The sequence below is a fragment of the Scophthalmus maximus genome, chromosome 20 (assembly GCF_022379125.1).
Source record: "Scophthalmus maximus strain ysfricsl-2021 chromosome 20, ASM2237912v1, whole genome shotgun sequence".
In the NCBI taxonomy this organism is placed as follows: domain Eukaryota; kingdom Metazoa; phylum Chordata; class Actinopteri; order Pleuronectiformes; family Scophthalmidae; genus Scophthalmus; species Scophthalmus maximus.
In genome coordinates this window covers 8,355,212-8,376,827 of record NC_061534.1, presented here as the reverse complement: position 1 = coordinate 8,376,827, position 21,616 = coordinate 8,355,212, and the positions used below count along the sequence as shown (strand labels likewise).

General features: G+C 41.7%; 1 protein-coding gene across 4 annotated transcripts; it reads left to right on the top strand.

The window, feature by feature from the left end:
- Position 1: 1 nt before the first annotated feature.
- Positions 2–19,797, top strand: LOC118284607 (AP2-associated protein kinase 1-like). Of its 4 annotated transcripts, none has more exons than XM_035607444.2 (20): positions 2–1,201; positions 2,727–2,845; positions 4,063–4,171; positions 4,400–4,542; positions 5,145–5,266; positions 5,554–5,635; positions 6,092–6,224; positions 6,359–6,462; positions 6,780–6,862; positions 7,029–7,189; positions 7,621–7,742; positions 8,280–8,633; positions 8,734–8,876; positions 8,980–9,179; positions 9,266–9,355; positions 10,310–10,405; positions 10,960–11,067; positions 11,457–11,627; positions 12,613–12,720; positions 17,810–19,797. In XM_035607444.2, the coding sequence occupies exons 1-20, from the start codon at positions 1,042–1,044 to the stop codon at positions 18,499–18,501; spliced, it is 3,300 nt and encodes a 1,099-aa protein (XP_035463337.2). In that variant the 5' UTR covers positions 2–1,041; the 3' UTR covers positions 18,502–19,797. The 4 variants fall into 4 exon arrangements, with proteins under 4 accessions (XP_035463337.2, XP_047185316.1, XP_047185318.1 ...); XM_047329360.1 differs by having other exon boundaries at positions 10,292–10,405; XM_047329362.1 differs by lacking the exon at positions 17,810–19,797 and adding an exon at positions 13,044–16,610.
- The last annotated feature ends 1,819 nt before the right edge of the window (positions 19,798–21,616 follow it).

Sequence of the window (21,616 nt, the reverse complement as noted above, 5' to 3'; positions counted from 1 at the left end):
CGACGTGACTTTGAACGCGGCATTGTGACGACATACGTAAGGGTGGGAGGCTGCAGTCGCGCTCTGAACTACAATACCCATAATACCGTGCGCGCGCGTTAACGGTAACCGCTCGGATGTTGCGATATCGCTGGCAGCCAAAGATTGCTGTGGTTGCAGAGATTAGGCTGCTCGGGTCGAAACCTCTGCCTAATGTTTTGATGGATGTCAAATTTGTCGATCGCTGATCTGCAGCCGCCGACGGACGCTTCGGTTTCCCGTTGACTCAGCGCGTATTTGTGTTTTTTTAGAAAGGCTGCAGCGCGCTAATACGTTAGCTAACAAAAAAAACAAAAAAAAACAGTATTATTGTAGATGGGTGGGAATTAAATAGCTTGGCGGGGGAGCAATGTGCCAACACACTGTCGCTCCTATTGAATGAGGATGGAAAGATCTTTTTCGGCCAACGACATCGCACAAGTTACACGTCGGACACATCGCGCACGGGGACGTTCTCTTCAAAGGATCGCCCGGGTAACCTTACACGAAATGTCATAGCGCGTAAGTGGCTAGCACTCGGCTAGCTCGGTAATGGTCGGACGCGATGGGGAAGGACCTACTGTTGTCATCAGCATCGGCCGACCGCGAGCAGCTGGATGGATAGCCACGGACACACTTTCTCCGGAGATGCTTTAGCCTCCTGGGCGGTGTAACACACTTACATAACGAGCGACTCGCGGCCGCTCCGGCTCGCACGAAACGGACTTGTGTTCGGCGAGAAAATTGGGGAAATTTGCCACGGAAAATCTCAACATCATCATAAAGTGTGTGTGTGTGTGTGTGTGTGTGTGTGTGTGTGCGCGCGCGCTTGAAAAAAAAGGGGGCCATCACTGTCACGTTTCGAGGCTGCGACTCGCACGAAGCTTCGTCGGGTTCGTGAAGGTTTTACATGTCTGATCTGCATTAGTGCAACAATTCTGTACGCGGAAATCAAGCCGATCGTCTGTCGCGTCTGCGACCGAAGCAGCAGAGAATACTCCTGCCGCCGTCGTTTGGGACAACATGAGGAAGTTCTTCGATTCTCGCCGGGAGTTGGTCAGCTCCGGGCCTGGCTCCGGGGGAGGCGGCAGCTCCGCGTCCAGTCACGCAGGCGGAAATTTCATTGGACGAGCCTTCACCGTCGGCCGACACCAAGTCACCGTTGACGAGATTGTTGCTGAAGGTGAGAGAGAGAGAGGGTGAGAGAGAGAGAGAGAGAGAGAGAGAGAGAGAGAGAGAGAAGGGGTTTGCTGCACAGAGCAGATGATGTCAGTTATGTTTTTACACCCCCCCCCCCCCCCCCCTTTATTTTCATGCATGTTGCTGAAGCAAGAGTATGATGTGTCACACCACAGTGCAGGGATGTAACCTCATACCCATCCCCTCAGGCGTGATGGAGCTCTGCATCCACCCACCCCTGTGTATCTTGGATACAGAAGATGCAAAACAGAGGCCTGCTGCTTTCTATTAGCTTCACTCTGAGGGCAACACAGCAGATTCCTCTTAGCTGTTTATGTGATTCAGGGAGACGCAGATCTACCTGGTGCCTGACAATCAGCTGTTATTTGATCCCCCGTCTGGAGGAAAGGCTAATGCACCTTACAATCTGTAGATCAAACAACTGTGAGATTTCTGAATAGAAGCCAGTGGCAGTCAAGACATCAGCACAGCGTTATCGATGCCTGGGCTTTTATCATTATCATTTTGAAGCTGATAATACTATCTTCTGTTTCTAGTGTTTGAATAGAATATTGAACATTATGTGAGTCAACATTATGTGATAGTTTGTATGTGATGCTAAGTGCTGTATATGAAAGAGAATATTCCAGTGATTTCTCTACTTCAGCTAAAATATTCTTAATGGCAATTGTCAAACGCTGGCATTCCTTAACACATCTGACTATCGATCGAACATGAGTCACAGTCCATCGTCTCTTATTTCTCATGCTGTGGTAACTATGTCCGCCCAACAGTATCAATCTGTGCGTCAGGCTGGCACCTATAGTGAAGAGCTTCATAGCCAGTGTCCAGATTGTTCGAATAAAGTCCAGTATGGAGACAGGTGTTGTTAAAAAGCTGATCATAATGTCTGCACTTACTGTAATGAACTGAAATGTTTACATCACAAGTGGGAGCCGACCTCTCTACATGCACTGTTGTGCAATACTATAGAGTCCATGATGCCACAAAACAAAACCATTTCACACGCACCAAGTTGAGGATGCATTATAATAAGCCTGCCCCGAAGCCAATGTCACTCTGTCACAACTAAAGTGAATTTGGGTGAATTTGTGGCCTGAGCTATACCAGATGGTTAGGCCTCAATGTAGGCCTCTTCATAAACCCTGCAGCAATGACATGACTAATACATAACACTATAAGGCTGCACCATTTGGTGCTGCCCGTCCATATTGTTGTACTGTAAGTCTGCATGGACAAAAACTGCAACACTTGTTTTTAAATTGCCATGTCAGCTACATTTCCGATGTTAACGTCCTGACAAAAGCTTTGCGAGAATGGTGCGATGCAGGGGATTTACCTTGTTTTGTCTTCTTTTGTGTTGACTGTAATTTAATCTGGTCACGTCAACAAGCGTGTGTTGTTTTTTCCGGTTTTTGTCGAGCTGTTCGCAGTCATGCTTCCGCTGAAAATGTCTATCATCTCGTTGAAGACTGACAGTTTGATTGGTCTCTTCCTCAATCCTGCAGGTGGTTTCGCAATTGTGTTCCTCGTGCGCACAAACCAAGGGGTGCGCTGCGCCCTGAAGAGGATGTACGTCAACAATGAGTATGATCTGCAGGTGTGCAAACGCGAGATTCAAATAATGGTGAGTTGCTGAGGTGAAACATTTATCTGTGTGTTCTCGCTCTGAGCTCGTGGGGTTATTTTTTGTTTTGAATAAAAACAACGACATATGAAGGCAACAACAAAACACACTTTTGAAATCCACAAATGAGAGATGTCTTATTCTGTCCAGAATGACAAAGAGCAACTGCTGAATTCAGTACAGGATCAGCCTGCAGCGGTGTTGTTGAAATGGTCGCTTTTCTGTTTATTCATCTGGTTCTTGTTCAACTTTGCTTTTGTTTACACAGTATTATTTTACACGTTCCGCTCTCTTTCACCAGAGATGTGTTATAGAATGTCTTTTCAGCATTCATTGTTCTGTTGTCTTTTCTTGGAGATGCAGTTGTTCTCTGTGGGCCTTTGACACATTTATAGTAAATGACCCTTTTTGCTATCCTTAATTTAAGTATAATTTTACTGTACATAAAGATCACATGCTGGTGAAAGGAAAGAAGACTATTGTGGCTCTGTCAGACCTCTCAGATAGACTTGTTCTTCATAGTAGCCGACCACAAAGCATATTTTTTTCTGTCAGCAGGATTTTAAAGTCATTTCGTAGTTTTAGATTATTTTTGTAGCGTTGGCTTAGTTCAGGGTCTGTACACACACCTCATTCTTTTCTGTCTGAAGGAACCTGAAGGAGGAAAGGCAGAAATGGAGAGTCAGATTTTTTTTTTTAATAAGTGGCAGATTGTATAAACTTTCAACAGAATTACAAGCAGCACATTAGCCATATAGGGCCTTGTTTTGCCTTTTGAAACCAACACTTACATTTGGTTCAAAGATGTTCTAAAGTGTCATTAATGGTGTTTCCTTTACGTCAGTCTTTTTCATTCTCACACACGCACATGCACACAGAGGCAGGTATAGATTGACATGTCCTTCACCTCAGACATTTTTTCATTACCTAATAGATTCCTGTTTTTAATGGCCTCACACTGCATCACCGCATCTCACACTGACCTCACTAAATTAAAAGCTCACAGCATTGAACTTCTCAATGCATGTTTTTGCAGCAAAATATGGAAATATTTCTTCACTACAAACTCTTGTCATTATGACTTATAATGACAATACTCAAAACCATTCACTTCACCAGTCACACAGTTTAAGGACTATATGCAGCCACTTACAGCAGTGGTCTGTTTTAGTGTCAAACTTGTCAACGCTCTCGAACTTGTGTTTGTGTTCTCGCAGAAAGACCTCGTCGGCAACAAGAATATTGTTGGTTATCTGGACTCCAGTATCACAGCGATGGGATCAAGGGATGTATGGGAGGTTCTCATACTTATGGACTATTGCAAAGGCAAGTACACGTCTGTCAGGGACATGGGGCGTGACTGTAACCACATGCTTTGATCGCATAGCACTTTACAATATGTTTATGCGGTTGAATGATTTAAAACAAACACTTCTAACACAATAAGTCTGAACAATATTAGTGTTATAAATAACACACTTAAAAAGTCATATACCAGTCAGCTTAATAATCCACATTGTTTGTGCTGCTGTATAACTGGATGTTACTTTGCAGGGGGGCAGGTGGTCAATTTGATGAATCAGAGACTGCAGACTGGCTTCACTGAGGCGGAGGTGCTGCAGATCTTCTGTGACACCTGCGATGCTGTTTCTCGTCTGCACCAGCGCAAGATACCCATCATCCACAGAGACCTCAAGGTGACGCATTTTGCCACCTTTGTTCTGCGTAGTGCTCCGCTCTGCGGGGTGCAGGACAGGACCGGTCGCCCCTTCTCTGTTAAACACGGGGGGGCAAAACACCTGTTGCAGATCACCGTGCTTTCAGATCTTTTGATCAGATATTTTTTGGGGAGAGTTGAAGCTGTGTTTAATTATGGATAGCTGCAACATGAGGAGAAGGGAGATTGTTGTGAAAATTCTTCAAATACGGCAGAGCTCAGCAGTGTGGCTGTCACATTCATTCTAAGCTTCTGTCACTCATTTTAAGACATGTGTGCGTGCGTAAAAGTGCAATTAAAGGAGCATGCACATTTTTTTACTCTTGTTTGGACCTGTCATAATGTGAAATATACTGTAATTACAAACACCGTAATATTTGTTTTCTTGTTTTCGGCGTTATTTAAAGAGAAGATGTTGCAATGGTCTTTGACTCGGCAAAACGGTTAGAGTACTGCATCTTCCTGACACTTTTTAAAAGTCCAAACTGGGTCCATTCATGTCTCACTGCTTTTCTCAATGGAAGCAGTGTGTGTGTGTGTGTGCGCGCTTGTGTGAGAGTCTCATCTCTTGTATATCCACAGGTGGAGAACATCCTCCTGCACGACAAGGGCCATTATGTTCTGTGTGACTTTGGCAGTGCCACCGACAAGTTCCAGTGCCCACAGACCGAAGGAGTGGCCACCGTGGAGGAAGAGATCAAAAAGTTTGTAGCTCTTTTCATCTGCTTTGGCGATTTAAAAATTAAAAAATTAAAAATTATATATATGTTTCTGTTTTTGTAGCTTCAATTCATGAGAACTTATTTTAGGCAATGCTTTGGATTGATTTAATTTATGGTGTCTATGCAAATGAGGTTTTGGTTGAGGCAAATACTTTCATAACATTCATGCATATTTATGAATACATAATACTGTTTTGGCTATTTTATTGCACTGCCACTGTTTAAAAATCAGGCAGTTTCCTCATTAGTGTATTCCTATCTTCTTTCAGGTACACCACTTTATCATATCGTGCCCCTGAAATGGTCAACCTCTACAACAACAAGATCATCACCACCAAAGCAGATGTCTGGGTGAGTGAAGACGACGGACGTCTGTGGTAATCCTGACAGACGTGCAAAAGTTTGCATAGAGTAGTAATGCAGCACTGCAGGTAACCCGTACTGTTTGTATCTTTTTAAAACAGCCTCCACTAAAACATAATAAAATGGTTGATTATAGTGTATGTGTTTGTGCATGCGTACTGGACCTTTTACAGTAGAAGCCAGTGAGGCATTTTAGGGATAGTTTGCTGTTGAAAATTGGTGACGCAGTATTTGTACAGTTTAAAAGTCGGACATTTTGTGTTGTAACTGCCTGCTGGTGTTTGGAGGGGAAAATTATTTTTTGTGGGACTTGCTGTTCTTTATTGGTATTCTTGTTTAATCTTCCTCTTCCTCTCCTCTCCTCTTCCTCTCCTCTCCCGTCCCCTCTTCTCTCTTTGTTTGTGTTTGGTGTGATGGGGGCATGCTTGTGGTTCTCTTCTCCAGGCTCTGGGTTGTTTGCTGTACAAGGTTTGCTTCTTCACTCTGCCCTTCGGTGAAAGCCAGGTGGCCATCTGTGATGGCAGTTTCACCATTCCAGATAACTCTCGCTACTCTTATGATCTTCACTGCCTCATTCGTTAGTGTCTCTTAAAACATCAATACATGTTTTATAATATCAGATGCAGTTTTTTCGCAAAGGCATGCACTTTACCATTCATTGACTCACTCTTCTTTCTTTGATCTTGCTCTTGCTTTTTTTTTTTTTGTTAGGATACATGCTGGAGCCAGACCCAGACAAAAGACCAGATATCTACCAGGTGTCCCACTTTGCTTTCAAACTAGCACAGCGGACCTGCCCTGTTCAGAATGTAAAGGTCAGTCTCCCTCGGCACCAGGGTCAGCTCAAATATTTGGATTTGTCTGGCTTTCTTGTATTCAGTGGAATCTGCGATGGTTTTCTTTGCCTGACCAACATAAACAAGACATGTTAGTTGTCACAGTGTGGTAGTAATTTAACAGCTGCATACAGTGTAAAATACTGTATGCAATACTGTAAGCCACGATGATAGTCTGAACTGCAAACTTCAGAAAATTTTTCATTTTAAAATCTTGTGTGCACTGCCCTTGTTATTGCTGTCTCGTGGGTTTTCTGTTAAGATTTGTAATTTTTTTCTTCTTCTCCATAATCCAGAATTCTCCAATTCCCTCAAAACTTCCTGAGCCAATCAAAGCGAGTGAGGCTGCCGCAGCAAAGAAGAGCCAGACTAAGCCCAGGCAAGCACGATCTGCCTACAATTTATCACCACCAAAGCTGTAGTAACACTACATTTTGTGCAAAGTAATTGGGTAGTAGTATCAGTATTCTGATACTCATAAATAATTATGTTAACACTGTTTGCCATGATTAACAAGAAGGCCGACATCCTCCCTTTGTTGCCAGACTGACAGATCCTGTTCCCACCACTGAAACCTCCATTACCCCTCGCCAGAGGCCCAAAGCAGCCCATACCCAGCCTGCTGCTGGCATTCTACCCATCCAGCCTGCTGCTCTCACCCCTCGCAAACGGCCTAATCTCCCTGGTGGTGCAGCTCAGCCTGTCGGTACGTATGGTACCCAAAGAAAAGAAACCCAAGATTTTTGAATAAAGATGTGCATAAAGACGGGAATCCCTTTTAATCCTTTGATCGCACTCTGAATCCTGCAATCCTCAGCAGGACCAGATCAAGTATGCAGGTTAAGACTCGTGGAAATTAATGCAATCTAACCACAGGCCCTGAGTGATTATGAAATGATTTTCTCCGTTCTGCCACTTAAAAAGCTCCTTCAGCCAATATCAGCTTTGTATCTGTTTCATATCAGTTGTCTTTAATACATTTAGTTTGAGATTAACATGAACACAAATGCTCCTATAAACCTTTTTTTATGTTGCTTGAATTTTACATTGTTCTGCATGTGAAGTATTTAGCTTAAAAATATGTCCCTGCTCTCTCAAGAGTAATGTGTCATCTGTGGTCTTTTTAACGTCCCGCAGGAGTCAGCTTAGACCTCTCTCAGCCAGCTGCAGCTCTGCAGTCGCAGAAGGCACAGACTTCAGCTCTGCCTCTCATCCAGACACAAAATAATTCAAGTCAGGCTGTGGCTCCGCTGAAGCAGGTACATACTGACTAAAGATGCCGAAGACGCAAAAGAGCTTTGCACAGATGCAAATGAATACAAAATCTGCAACATATTTTTGTACAGTGTATAAAAATGTGGGAAAAAAGTAGAGCAGGATTCATGTCTCGTATGTGTCAGGGTGGGAATACTTCATCTTTGGTCTAGTGCTGAAAGAAATAGTTCAAGAGAATATTTTGATAATGGCTCAAGTCATTTATTAAGAATAAAATAGTGGTTCCTTCTTTAACTATTAGTTTTTCGCTCCTTTTCTCTGTTTTATATCACTTTAAACTGTATATTTCTGGGTTTTGGATTCAAGGAAATTGTAACAGCCATTTTTCACTATTTTCTGACATATTTTGAACGAACAACCAATTCATTGTAATAAAAAATTATGGATGAATTGATAATGAAAATAATAATTTGTATCAGCCCTTCACAGCTGCTTTTGTGAGCTATTCTTCTCTTGACAATGGTTTGCAGATGTAACCCTCTTAGTGACAACAGATAAAGTCGTCTGTCTTTGTGTGACAGGCCGTGCAGCCAGCCGCCGCTACAGGAGCAGAGGCTACAGCGGTCGCAGTTGTATCACCAGTGACCAAGAGTGACGTCCAACCACAAGCACAGCCAACAGTCCATCCGCAGACCTCACCTCCCTCTGTGGTCGGCTCCGCCTCCCAGCAAACTACTCCATCCAGCCCAGCCCCACCGCAGCGGCCAGCTCGACGCAAGCAGGCCGGCCAGCCTCAGCAGCCGGCGGCTCAGCCTTCGCCCAGCAAACCGGCCTCCGCTCAGCCGCCTGCATCCCAGCCGCAGCAGATAAATCAGCCATCGGCCGGGCAGGCACAGCCTGTCTCCACTGAGATCAGCCAAAAATCAGCTGAGACGGTGAGTGGGCTGCTGCTTACCATCTAGCTGTAATGACATCATTATAGGCTATTTTTGTTTTAATTTAATGGTTTTGATTTCACTCGCTTCTTTTGATCAGCCTCCACCTGCTTCTCCAAAGACGACTGAAGAACGAAGCCACCAACGCGTCCCGAGCGACGCCACGGCGAGTAGTGTTGCCGCAGTTCCAGTCAGTGACTCTCAGCAGCTGCAAGGAGTCAACGGAGATGCTGCCCTCAACCAGTAAGTGGCACATTTACTGGAATACACCTGATGAGCAGTTTAATTCAGGTCTTCTCCTGTCTGTGTGTTTTACTCATGATATTTTGTGCATTTGTCTCTCCAGATCACTTACATCTCAACCAAGCACCACCCAGCAGGTTCAGCACAGTGCTGCAGATGCAGCCCAGGACCAAAGCAAGGCTGTTCCTGCCTCCGGCGGTGCCGCCAGCACCCCCACACAGGCTGCGTGGAACCCCTTTGACGATGACAACTTCTCCAACCTCACTGCTGAGGAATTCAAAGCGGAAGACAAAAAGCCGAATGGTAATGTTTATCTTTTGTAAGTGTGCAGTATTTATCTAATAAACAGAACATGTTCTAAGTTTTTTTTATTTCCTTTTTTTTACTAGACCTTCCTTCAGAGGCTGAGATGACATCGACAGAAGAGTTGATACCAGGCCTGCAGGCCTCAACTGTGGAAAATGATCCTCAAGAAACAAGTATGTTACGATTTCCCCCTTTAGGGTCTACAGAGACAGTGTTTTTGTTCTTTTCAATTCCATCATTACAAAGTCCCGCTGTCTTTGGAACATTGGGTGACTCTACGTAACGTCATTCATTACAGAGTTTCCCCCCCATCTCCAACACCATGTGATTACGATACATACATGAACACATACAAATGTACCAGCACTTTAAATGTGGACATGATCTTAAGTACTGTACACTTAGCATGTACAAATGCAGCAGCACTTTCTTTTAACTGCCTAAGGTGTAAGCTTGCCGTGCACATGAATCTGCACCTTTTATCTAACGCTTCCTGTGTCTGTGTTTTACTATGATCTGAAATGTGTTCTTATATGTCTGTTTCAAAATATGCGTCCGTTTTAAACGTGACATACACCACGGTCCAAGGAGAATGCTATTTCACTACCATGCATGCTTGAGTGTTTAGTATGGAAGTGACAAATAAATCTGAATTGAATTGAATTACCAAGCGCACACAAAACAACTACATAAACCCGATCCATTATTCTGATTAGCTTTTATGACGCTTTCAAAAGTGATCACCCTACTATGTTCATCTCATAAATAAAACAGGGGGTCAGGGGTTTGTTGTGGATGAAAGAAAAATCAACATTTAAATGACTTTTAATGTGAAGAGTTGTTGCTGTTGCAACGAGAAAATTTAGCCACTCATGGTTTATGAGCTGCCTTTAACGAGACCGACAAATGTGGGAATTGATTTGCTCATAAACTGAATTAGGTCACGTTGTAGCTTTGAGTCTCAAGCTGTTCAAAAACCTATAGGGAAAAATTGTTAAGTTTCTTCCTAATGTCGTCTGTTGATTAATTAAACGAAAAGATTGCCATTGTTCAGCTACCTACTACAATGGTTAATTCTTTTGGCTTCATTACACATCTTTGCTTTACAACATTGCTCTGTTTACCAGTTGAAAGGCCATCAGCCCTCCTTGACGTGGAGGCAGGAGCCTCTCTGCTGGCTGTACCAGATCCTTTCGGTACCCTCGAACTCTTAGATGCACCAGGTAAATACAGCATCTCTGCTGGTGGATGCAATGCTGTGCTACTGTCTTACACATTTATGAACTAAAAGTTTTTCTATTTTGATAGTTTTGCAATTCATGAAAAGCCTCAAAACAGAAATCCAGACACGTTATTTTTAGAAAATCTTAATATCTTTGATATTTGAAAAAATTGATTTTCCAAAAATATCCTCCGTAAAATTATATAAATAAAAAATTAGTGTTGTCATGAATAGATAATGGCAGGGAAGTACATGATCTAAACATCATATGGATGAGCAGCCTGTCCGACTCCAAACCAAATAACATCCCATCAAAGTCTTGAATTGCTTTTTTTCTTCTCTGTTGCTGTGAGAATTTCCTCTGCCAGTATATTCTTATATCTTAAAACTTTTTGGTTAAAGACCCACAGTCTTTAACCCTGTATTCCACCATCTTTCAGCCAGATTGACAGTATTTTTCTATGGGTCTTTTGGATGTGTATGTATACATATTTTTTGGTCCTTGGCTAAAGTATGTCTCCTTAACCCTTTCTCTCTTTCTGCACCGACCTTTAGAGAAGCTGATTGAAGGACTCAAATCTCCTGACACGTCTTCACTCATGCTTCCTGACCTCTTGTCATTGTCTGATCCCTTCGGTGGCTCTCTGGAGGAGTCTGCAAAAGGTGTGTGTGTGTGCGTGTGCACGCTCCTTTACAAGAAGACTTGTGTGTCACAGCTAAAAAGCCTTACCCTCAGGTTTTAGATATCACAACTTTAGCCACATTGTTTTGAATAAATAAACCAATTACAATAGGATTTTCGAACAAAAAAAATTATATCAAGATTTTTAAACTAGTGGACCATTTAGGGGAATTCATCAGTTAGTTTTTTTTTAAATGCTCTATTAATGAACTGAGAGAAAGCTATGTATCTTAACTCACAGAACACTTAATACAAGTTTTCAATATTACAGTTCGCAAGTAGTAGATGAACAATAAGTGAGAATGTCAGTCTCTGTGTTCTTGTCCATAACTAAACTTCAACCTCTTTTCTTTTCCCTGACCTGTGCCAGACTCTCTCACTGCAGACGAATCTCTCCTCGGCTGCTCTCTGATCTCTGCTCCGTCCGGCCCTCCAGCAGCGAACAGTGCCACCTCCTCCGTATCCTCTGCCCCCACCTCCGCCGCTTCCGCTCTGGATGATTTCTGTCTGTTTTCTGGAGATGTCGCGCAGCCCAAAGCAGGTAAGATGCAATAATCTTGCAAGAAGTAGGCGGCGAACTCCCTGAACGCCGTGAGCATGAGATTTAAAAAGTAGAGTTACTAAGTACTAAGATCCAATCTGGTCTTTGACAGAGACATTGCAGATGTGTGAAGCAGGATACCATTACTTTCTCTCTCTTTTAACACCAGAAAGTATGTGTTCATGTTAGTTGGTGAGATAAAAAGGATTTTATCTGGATCTTGTGTTGTACAACCAGCTGCTGTCTGCAGTGATGTTCCCGCTTCATGGAAAATATTTGATTACCTTTATGGACATAAGTTCTCCATTGGCATTTCAATTAATTCATGCTAAACTAGGGGCTGCCTCATGAGTTTTTATTAAAAAAATGTATTTTAATATATGTTGGAGACGAGAGAGAACAACGACTCCGACCACCTTCCATGACTTGTGCTGGGTAACAAATGTCTCTCTGACATTGCATGCAGCAAGCTGTAAACTTCAACCACTGGGTGGCAGCAGAAGCATCTCCATCTCATCTTAAATTCATCTTGACAGTCTGTGTTATGGTTATCTTCATAACGTCATACATTTTTGTCATTAAAGGAAAATTGCTTCTATCGAATGGAATCGTCTGTAAAACCGTTTAGCTCCACAGCTGTGGCCGACTTGTCTGTGACTAGGCTGGTGAGCGAAAGGTGTTTGACTGTTGTTGACGTTGCCAACTCCTAATCACAGCCTGAACTTGTTCACCAGCTGCATGATCATAATCACGACTAATTTCTCCAACTACGACTCTTTTTATGTGAGAGAGCAGTGGACGTGATTTTATTCAGTAGCTGCGCTGATTTCATGAACATTTTGATCGTGGTGAGACGAAAACAATTAGTAGTTCACATTTGGCCTATATATGTGCTCATTCCCCTTATCCTTTCACCCCTTCACTCAAAAGAAAAAGGACTTTCATTCTGTTTCATCAAACACCCACTTTCTTCTGTCCCCTGCAGATTCGTCTCTCCTGATCTCAGACTTCGAGCCGCAGCAAGCCGGTGGAGAGGCAGAAACGGAGGACGAGTTTGATCCCATACCCGTCACTGGCCGAAAGAACTCCCAAGGTAAGTCTTTACAGCCTCTGCAGGGAAGCTCAGGTGGGTCAAGATGGTCTTTAGGATTACAGACGCACCCGGGGGTGTCTTGGGGTTCAGAAGCATGCTAATTTACTAAATGATTAATGACGTTCAAACCTAAATGTTTAAAAAAGAACAGTAGAGGTAAATGGGTAAATCCCTCTCTTTTTTTCTCTCTATTCTCTCTCTCTCTTTCTCAACCTCTCTCTCCCTCCCTTTGACTGCTGTGTTTGCTTGGTGTGACTCCCACTCCTCTGCTTCTCCTTCCCCCTCCTGTTTGCCCTTACTGTCCCCCCCGTCTGTCCGGGCAGTTTCAGGAGGCCACTCGCGCAGTAACAGTGGCGGCTCTGAATCCAGCTTGCCCAGCCTGGCTCGCTCCCTGCTGCTGGTGGACCAGCTCATCGACTTGTAGGCGGCCCCAAGCCCCCCCGCCCCCTCCCGCCCAGTAGAAGCTGTAACACTGGATTATAGACTGGCATAGCATAACTGCAATCAACACTGTTGTCATAGCTATCTTCCTGCAACCCTGGCTGTCAACTTCATTGTAGCTCCTACAGTAGAAGCGTCCTTCGCCTTCCAGTGCTTCTTCATTCCCGCCCTCGCCGCTGTGGCGACCGCATCATCTGGCTTCTCTTCACCTCTTCTCTCTCACTCTCTCGCTCACATTTTCTCTTTGTTGTAGTCTCTGTGTCATCCATCGGCTCAACACACTAACATCATCCTTTCTAAAGATTAACCATTGCACCTTTCAGTCAATCAGGATATAATATCGCTATCCAGTTTGTTTGAACAATATTACATTATGTCTAATAGCAAACAATAGAAGATCATTGTTGTAATGTACAATAGGCATAGTTATAAGTGGTCGTAGTTATTATCGTGCACATGTGAATTTTGTCGTTGTTTGGCCTTTTAAGTTCTCCTCTCCAGATTAATTTGCACATTATCAAGTGGAGAAGTGAAATGATAATTTGTTCAAACGTTTATTTCTTCTACAAAGGGAAACCTATTTGAAACCTGTCGTGTAGCCTGACTTGCACAGTAGCATAAGTGTTGCCTGGAATATCTCTAAAAAAAAAATGATGCTGCTATAGATTAGAGTGAAACGTGAAATGAAATTGTGTCACAATCGGGGAAACAAAACAGCCATAACCACACATCCTACTTCTCTTTCTGCTTCAAGCACCGTGCAAGGTTATTGTGAGGAACAGACGAGCAGGACACAAACAGTTTCTCTCATCAGTGCCATTAGATAATATGTGAAGCAAACTGCTGACTGGAAGAGTCCGGGATGTGTACAGTATCTGCTAAACTCTAAATATAACTACAATTTATTTAAAAAGAGGAATGTCAAGGTGAAGTTGTTTTCCAGACAAAGTGTACTTTGAAAACAAGGACCTGTTCTTATATGCGGTTATTTTGAGCTTAACGTTTTAATTTTTATCCTCGAGGCAAGCAACTAGATGACAAATCATGGTCATTTAACAGTGTTTATCGCAGTGTGCCATACCAACAGACAATGCATGAAATCATGACAACAATTTGAATATTCAACAGTCATAGGGACATGTAGTAATAGTAGATATGACTATTCAGGTTATTCTTGGCACTAACAGAAAAAAGAAGAGAATTTACACTCACTCACATTTGTTCATATCAACTCAGCATTGTGCAACCCCTTCCTACATCCCTGCCATTTGTTTAATCATAACGTCTGTAAATAGATCTCTGGACCCCTGCAGGCTCTGATCCAGACCATAGTATTGGTTATTCTTCCCATGTATATATGAAAGTCATTGTCATGAAGCTTTACTTGTGGAAAACATCTTGCTTTACATTTGAAATCCGTCATATATATGTCATATATATATCATTCATATATGAGATATATATATATATATATAATATAATGACATTGTTTTCCTGTTAATAAATGTTAATATGAATAGAGTGTTAGAGAATGAATGTAAGAAATAAATATTAGTCTATGATGGAAAAAAAATCTATATATATATAATTCTTAACACCAATAATCACTGAATAATATTGAAGAATACTATAAATATTTCATTCCTCTTTGTGGGATTGTGTGTTGAGAAAGTTTTTTTTCAGTTTTTTTTCTCTCGTTCATATCTACTCAATAGCTGTCACACAAGAAACTGTATAGATGATAATCCTAGTCTCTGTTGGACCTGGAAGATTAGGCTGAATCCCATGTCTTGTTCCATCTCCGTGAAAAGAAAGTGAGCCTGTTGTTATGTCTGTTTACATGGACTGATGAAGGATTATATTTTTACTGAAAAACAGTCTACAGTTTTCTGGAGAGCCGGAGCTCTTGGTCCTGCTTCACGTCATAATTGCTGAAAGTTTTTTTTGTTTTGTTTTTTTTCAAATTGTGCTTTGTAAAGCTTTTGCTCTCTGCGTTTACCGGTTTTAGTGATCACAGAATTCATATCAAAACGCATGGCAGTGTCGTTGAATGTTCCGTTCATGTGCGTTGGTGGTATACAGTGTTATGATAAGTATGTATGTATGTGTGTGCGTGGAGTCAGACGTGTTTTCCAGTAGCCTACTTGTGTTGTTGTTTGCTGCAAACATGGCGACAGTCACGTTGTCATTAAAGTTCTCTTCAGAAAGCACAGTCTCCCCCCCCCCCCCTAAATTCTCTCAGGTAGTCAGAGCTACATAACCCTCTCTGAGAGTTGGACACGTACAGTATATATTGGCTTACCGCTCCCCGGCGACACTGTCCTCTGGAAGTCTGCGCTCCGTATTACGGCTGAGAGAATTTATCTGACGCATTAACGTGTGAGGGGCTCTGTGTGAAGTAATCTGCCAGTTTTACAGTGGCGACACGACACTGTTTGCTGTGGCAGTGGTTTGATTATCTGACGGCAGCTGTCCAGGGCCCGAAAAATCAGCTCCAATATCAGCAATATAAATGTTTCTGTAGGATCAAACAAAGTCATTTTGCTTCCCATCCATGAATACAGAGGGAAAAACACCTCCACCTCAACGTTGTCATATGAGAAAGGATATCTTCTCTACATTACAGTATGTTTTTGTGAGATTTACCTTAACTGCTGCATTCTGGAAGTGGGAAAGATACTATTCATAATTATTTGTGTTTCAATTAAAAGTCCGATAATGCTGGTTGCATATACTCCACATAAATACATGTTATGTTGGATCAAATGTAGTTTCCCTGTTGAATGGAGCAGAAAAAAATAAATCTCACATCACCTCCAAACTTTAAATCCAGATATATTAAGAATAGTACTAAAATGATGGTGCATAGTCAGTGACCTATTCACTTCATCTTTGATCATAAATGGTAAAGAAGTTTCATGATTATGGGTTTAAACTTATCGGTATCAATGTTTTTGAATTCGCCCCCAAAATTAAAGTGGAACTCACTTTGTCTAAAACACATAAACGTATTAAAATGAGCAACAATCTCCTTTGGGGCTTATAAACTGTAGGTACTGCATGTGCTTATGATGGCTTATGTTTCGTTATTCTTAATAATCATCTCTTATGGTCCTTCGACTGAACAGCTCAGTCATTTGCGGTTACTGTTTGAACCTATGCAACCCCCGAGCTTTCTCCCTGTAGCTGCCCGTGTGCTGTTGTGATCGGTGAAGACGAGCAGGTAGCGAGGTTAGTCCTCGGTGTGGAACAGGAGCCCCTCGTTCTCCCCGTTGTTTTTTGCCAAAAGATGAAATCTGATCCTCTTGAGTGTTTTTGAAAACGCCTCTTTTTGTCTGTTTGGCCCAAACCTGCGTCAGAGCAGTGGTATCGTGTGCTCCCTCTATTTTTGTGAGATAATTAAAAGAATTATAACGGAATAGGAAATAAAATACAAATGTGAATGTCAACGTGTGGAGTTGTGATTGTAAGATTTTTCCAAAATTATCATTTTTGTTTGGATTATTAGCTAATATAACTTTCATTAAAAATGTCATTATATTTATAATAAATCATTGGAGTATTTTCCGCATTTTATACAACATCGATATTTAAACTTCTATCAAAGAGGAAATCCTAGTCTGCTACTGACAGTGTTGTAGAAGCAGTGGCATTGTCTTTTGATTGTTTCTCATCCGACTTGCATGCAAATATGTGCTTGAACTTCCTTGGGTGGGAGACTAAGTGTTTGAATGACCAAGTCAATGATTTGTTTAATTGTAGCATAATCTATAAGGTTTCTGTTTAATTGTGTAATTCACTAATCAACGTCTTATTCTACTCGGATAGCAGGTTTAAGTCCACTCAGGTAAGATCAAACATCAGTCCCATAAAAATCAATCCATTTTTTATTTTTTTATTTTTTTACTGTGACTTTTCCTTCTACAAGATTATCATTTTCTAATTTCACCAAAACACAGTAAAGTTAAGAATTCACCTGCTGATGAAACAGTTGGGATAATTTCATATTGGAGTCTGTCTGATGTTATTCCAACTACAGGATATTTGGTATCGCTCATTTATCGATCCATTAATAACAAGAAAGAATAGACCTGTGCAGACATGATGGAGATGTGTTTGAGGTGTGCGACAGTAAACAATGAAATAGTTAAAAAATAACTGACAAGTTTATTTTTCATTTATAAAATGTCCCACTTAGTACCGACCTTGATCACAATTCTTGAATAAGTGTTTTGGTTTATGTTACGTTTTAATATAAAATAAATGAGGGGAAAAAATAAAATTAGCCAATGTTTTATCAGATGTTGTGAAACTACTAGAAATATGTGTCTAGGCCTTTATACCTGCCGCGACTTATTGAGACACTTGCAGTAAATCTAACAGAGGAATTGTTAAATTGTTTTTCCCTCTTCTCACCACAGTATCGATCAGACTCATGAACATAATCTGGACATAGCATAAAAAAAAAAGAAAAGTGCTGCACCTTCTAACTAAAACCTTTCATGATTTCCCCTTGATCACTTGCTGTCACCTGGTTTAACATCATTTTATATATAATATGTAAGAGATTCACAACATGAATTTCTTTTTTTCTTTTTTCTTTTCTATCAGCCAAGCTCATAAGCATGTTTTTTTCCTCCACATGCAGACCTGCAGAGGGAGCTCAACAGTAATGCACTGCGAGGCTCCGGGACTGTTGCTTCTGTGCAGCTCTCTGAGGAGAAGCACACGCTGCCGATCCAGCAGACGACTGCTGCGTGCGTCTGTGACAAACACACGTTACCATCAGATGAGCGGAGCGCACAACACCATACGATTCCAACTCCTTCCACTGGTTTCCACTTCATACCCGTCAACCAAGTTCCCCAGTCGCAGCCTGCAAACAGCCCGGTCGCCTCGGATGTCTTCCAGCTGGCCCCTTTTAAAACGGCTGGAAATGAAAGCAAGATGACTTCCAGCCGCCGCTCCTCCTCCTCCTCTTCTGCTGAGGCATCTGACGTTTTCCTCCAGGCACCGTTTGGAAAGAGGCAGGAAACCACAAAAGCTGACGCTGAATTATTTGAGTCTGTGGCACAGCAGATTCAAACCAGCAAACAGTTTCACCTGGTCCCAGTAGAATCTCCTCCGGCTCCTCGGCCTCTTCGTATCCAGGCCCGTCCTCATCCTCTGCTCCAGCAGCCGGTGGCGGTGCAGCGGGTCGTGTCCAGGATCGGTCAGCAGGCCGCCGTGGGCTCTGTGGCCGTGGGGCCTCTGCACTCCTGGACCATCGGGGGCCGAGCTCTGGAAGACCCGTTTGCGTCTGCACCTTTTCACCCACGATGCTTTCAGGGGAAACCTTGAGTTTATAATCGTCCCTTATGCCAAAAAATGCCAAGTGAGAGCTTTTTCTAATACAACTAATGAAGGAGCCAAAAATAATGTCAGCCACAGTGTTAACCTTTTTCTAATGTAGTTTTATACTGTCATTATTGCTGCAGTATCAAACTGACGAAATGATCCCTTTACCAACGATGTACTTGTTTGTAGTTAATATTCTACCTCAGTCATCTGATTCACTTTCAGTCTGAGCACATGGTGCATCATATCAGCACTTTACAAACAGTCTGAACTTGGACTGAGAAGTTATTGAAAGGAACCTCGGTGTATTGTTGTTTTTTTTTTCTCAATTCAGAACTCCATTTAGAACACCAAACTGTATTTTCTTTTTTAAAGCAAATTCATATCAATTTAATTCAAATTTGAAAAAATATATGAAGGGTTCTCAAGTGGTCCTACTTTATTCAAACATCTCTTGTGGACAATTATTCACAGCATTGAAAAAAATTTAAATTTTGTTTTGCATTTCAAACACATATCAATCAGTTTGTTTTTAAATCGATCTCTAATGTTTTATTTTCATTAGATTGTACTTTTAATATCTGTGTTGAGATTTTTTTTCTCGCTCAAAATGATTGCAGCGTTCTGGTTTAACATTCAACATCAATGCAACAAAGGAAAGCAAACATCTGAGAAATCAAATGTAATGGTGTGAAACATTTTCACACGGCTGAAGGAGGGAAATATTTTTGCAGTTGTGACTTCCATGTTAACAGAACTGGAGTGATTTTTATTATTAATATTTTCAGCAAAAACAGGCAAGTTACACAAAAAATAATCTCAAATATCTCAGTTTACCTGAGTTAATACTCAATAGTGGTTCATCGGTTGCTGCCAGTTTCCCACAAACTGTCCAGTTTTACAAAACCTTTTTATCCTTTCTTGAAACTAGTTTGTTGATTTTGTTTGTCTTTTGTATTTTAATGAAACATATCGTGAGTGGCTCAACTCAACTGATGTCTTACAGCTCAAGGTGAGACAGACAGTATATGTAAGAAGACATACTCAACAGTCACCAAAGACGAAAAACATCATCTCCACCGATCCAGCTTTTTAGAAGGTGTCTCTCAAAGTGATACGATTTTAAATGTTTTTTCTTAATGTTGCTTTATACTTTGGCAGAGATTTGGTCTTTTTGTAAGCAGCATTTTGTGCAGGCATAGTATTTTTCATTTATACTATCTGGCTATTAATACTGGACATTAGGGAAAATGTCATTGAAAATGAACCTGTGTATATCATTAAAGGTTTATGAAAATATTGGCGATAATTTGACGGCACTGTTTAAGGTAGAAACCAGTTTCATGTCACCAGCAGATCTATTTCATAGATGATCTTGACTATTCATGATTTTTTTCATGGGAGAGTGCTGCAGGTCAAGTAATTTTTGTGTGTATAAATATTGGAGGACTTGCTGAAGTTTACTTGAGGTCAAATTCATTTTTTTTGCTCCACAGTGCCACTGTCGCAATCCTGTCTCCATAACATTTCAGTCAGGCCACAGAGGCTTAAGGTATATCGTCTTTCCAGAAAAAGCTTTTGATTTACGATTGTTTTTATCAATACCAGATTACGCAGATTAAACCACGTCCAGAGGTGAAATGGAAAAATAGATTATAACAGGATGATTCAAAAACACTATAAAGCATGTCCTCAGTAAAGCACAAACATGTGAGTCACAGCGCGAACGTCTTCTTCAGGAGCAAAAGTAAACTGAGCTCGTGTCAGAGAAGACCAGCATGATTTGTAGGGTGACATTAGTTTTTATAAGAGATGTGCTTTCCTGAACTTGCAACAGGAAGAGCACATGGGGGGGGGGGGGTAGTAAGCAAATGGAAATAGATAAATGTGGAGGTTTTTATAGTAAATTGGTTCAATTTGCAATTGCTTTTTTGGAAGCAACACTGGTTCCTCAGCGTTCATGGAGCTTATGTGACGTCAGAGATTGCCTCTGTTTGTGCAGCCGAGGAGGACTGTGGGCTGCGGGGTTCTATTTCCGTTGTTATGCAATGAAACTTTAAACTCAGACCAAAGAGAGGCTGGTGGATCTGATTATTTATCAGCGAGGAACGGGAGTTGGCTTGATACTTTTGTTACTGATAAATACTAATATTAACACTGAAACTTATTGAGGGAATCAAAGTGGTTGTGCACGCCGCACGATTGCATCGTCAACATCGACTTTTGTAGATGTAATGATATGAATATTGTATATTTCCATTTATGCACATGCAAACCTGGAAACAGGAGAAAGGCCTGAACTTATGTTTAACATTTTCTTTTGTCCTCAGCCGTGACGGACGCTGAAAAAAAGTGTTAAACTGAGTAAATCCCTCTTCCAGATCTCCATGGCGTCAGAGTTGGATTTTGATTTTATTGTATGCCCATAACGCGACTGCCTGCCTCTGCTTCTGGCAGTTTTCTCACACATGCCTTCGTGAGCTCACTGCCCACAGGACTGCGAGTCCGACCGTGTGCGTCTGTAAAAGCATTTCCAATTGAAGAAAGAAGTGAGACTAAGTAAAGCACATGGAAAATATATACTTGGGTTTATTTTAGTGGGTCTGAGTGGAATAAGACTGACTGTTCCACGGCTTGTTGCATAATCATGAACTCTTCATTTATTTTTTTGAGAGATAGGCTCTGTAGGCAACCTACCAAAAATGGAAATCATTTACGCCCAACAGTTCAGCGTATTCTTAACAATAAAGTAAATAATTGCACGTTATTCATCTTTCTTCTAACCACCCATCCACATTCCAGCTGTAGGCCCATGTATATTTCCTACAGTGCCAGCCAGGAAAACAGAGAAAAGCAGCCAAGATCTGATTACAGTATGTCAAGGTAATGTTTTCCACATCTTCAAAGCTTCTTCGCTGAGCCTCAGTCATCTTGATCCTCGAGACCTCGGGTGCATCTTTACCAGGTTGTAACAAACGACCTCAACTGGGACTCACCTGTCATGAAAAAAAATCTTCTGACAGACAATTCACTGCTTTCTCCTTAAGTGGCCGTGGACAGGTCCACAAAACAGCATGCCACGACACTCGAAGTTACAAATCCCCTGAAAATCAGCAAT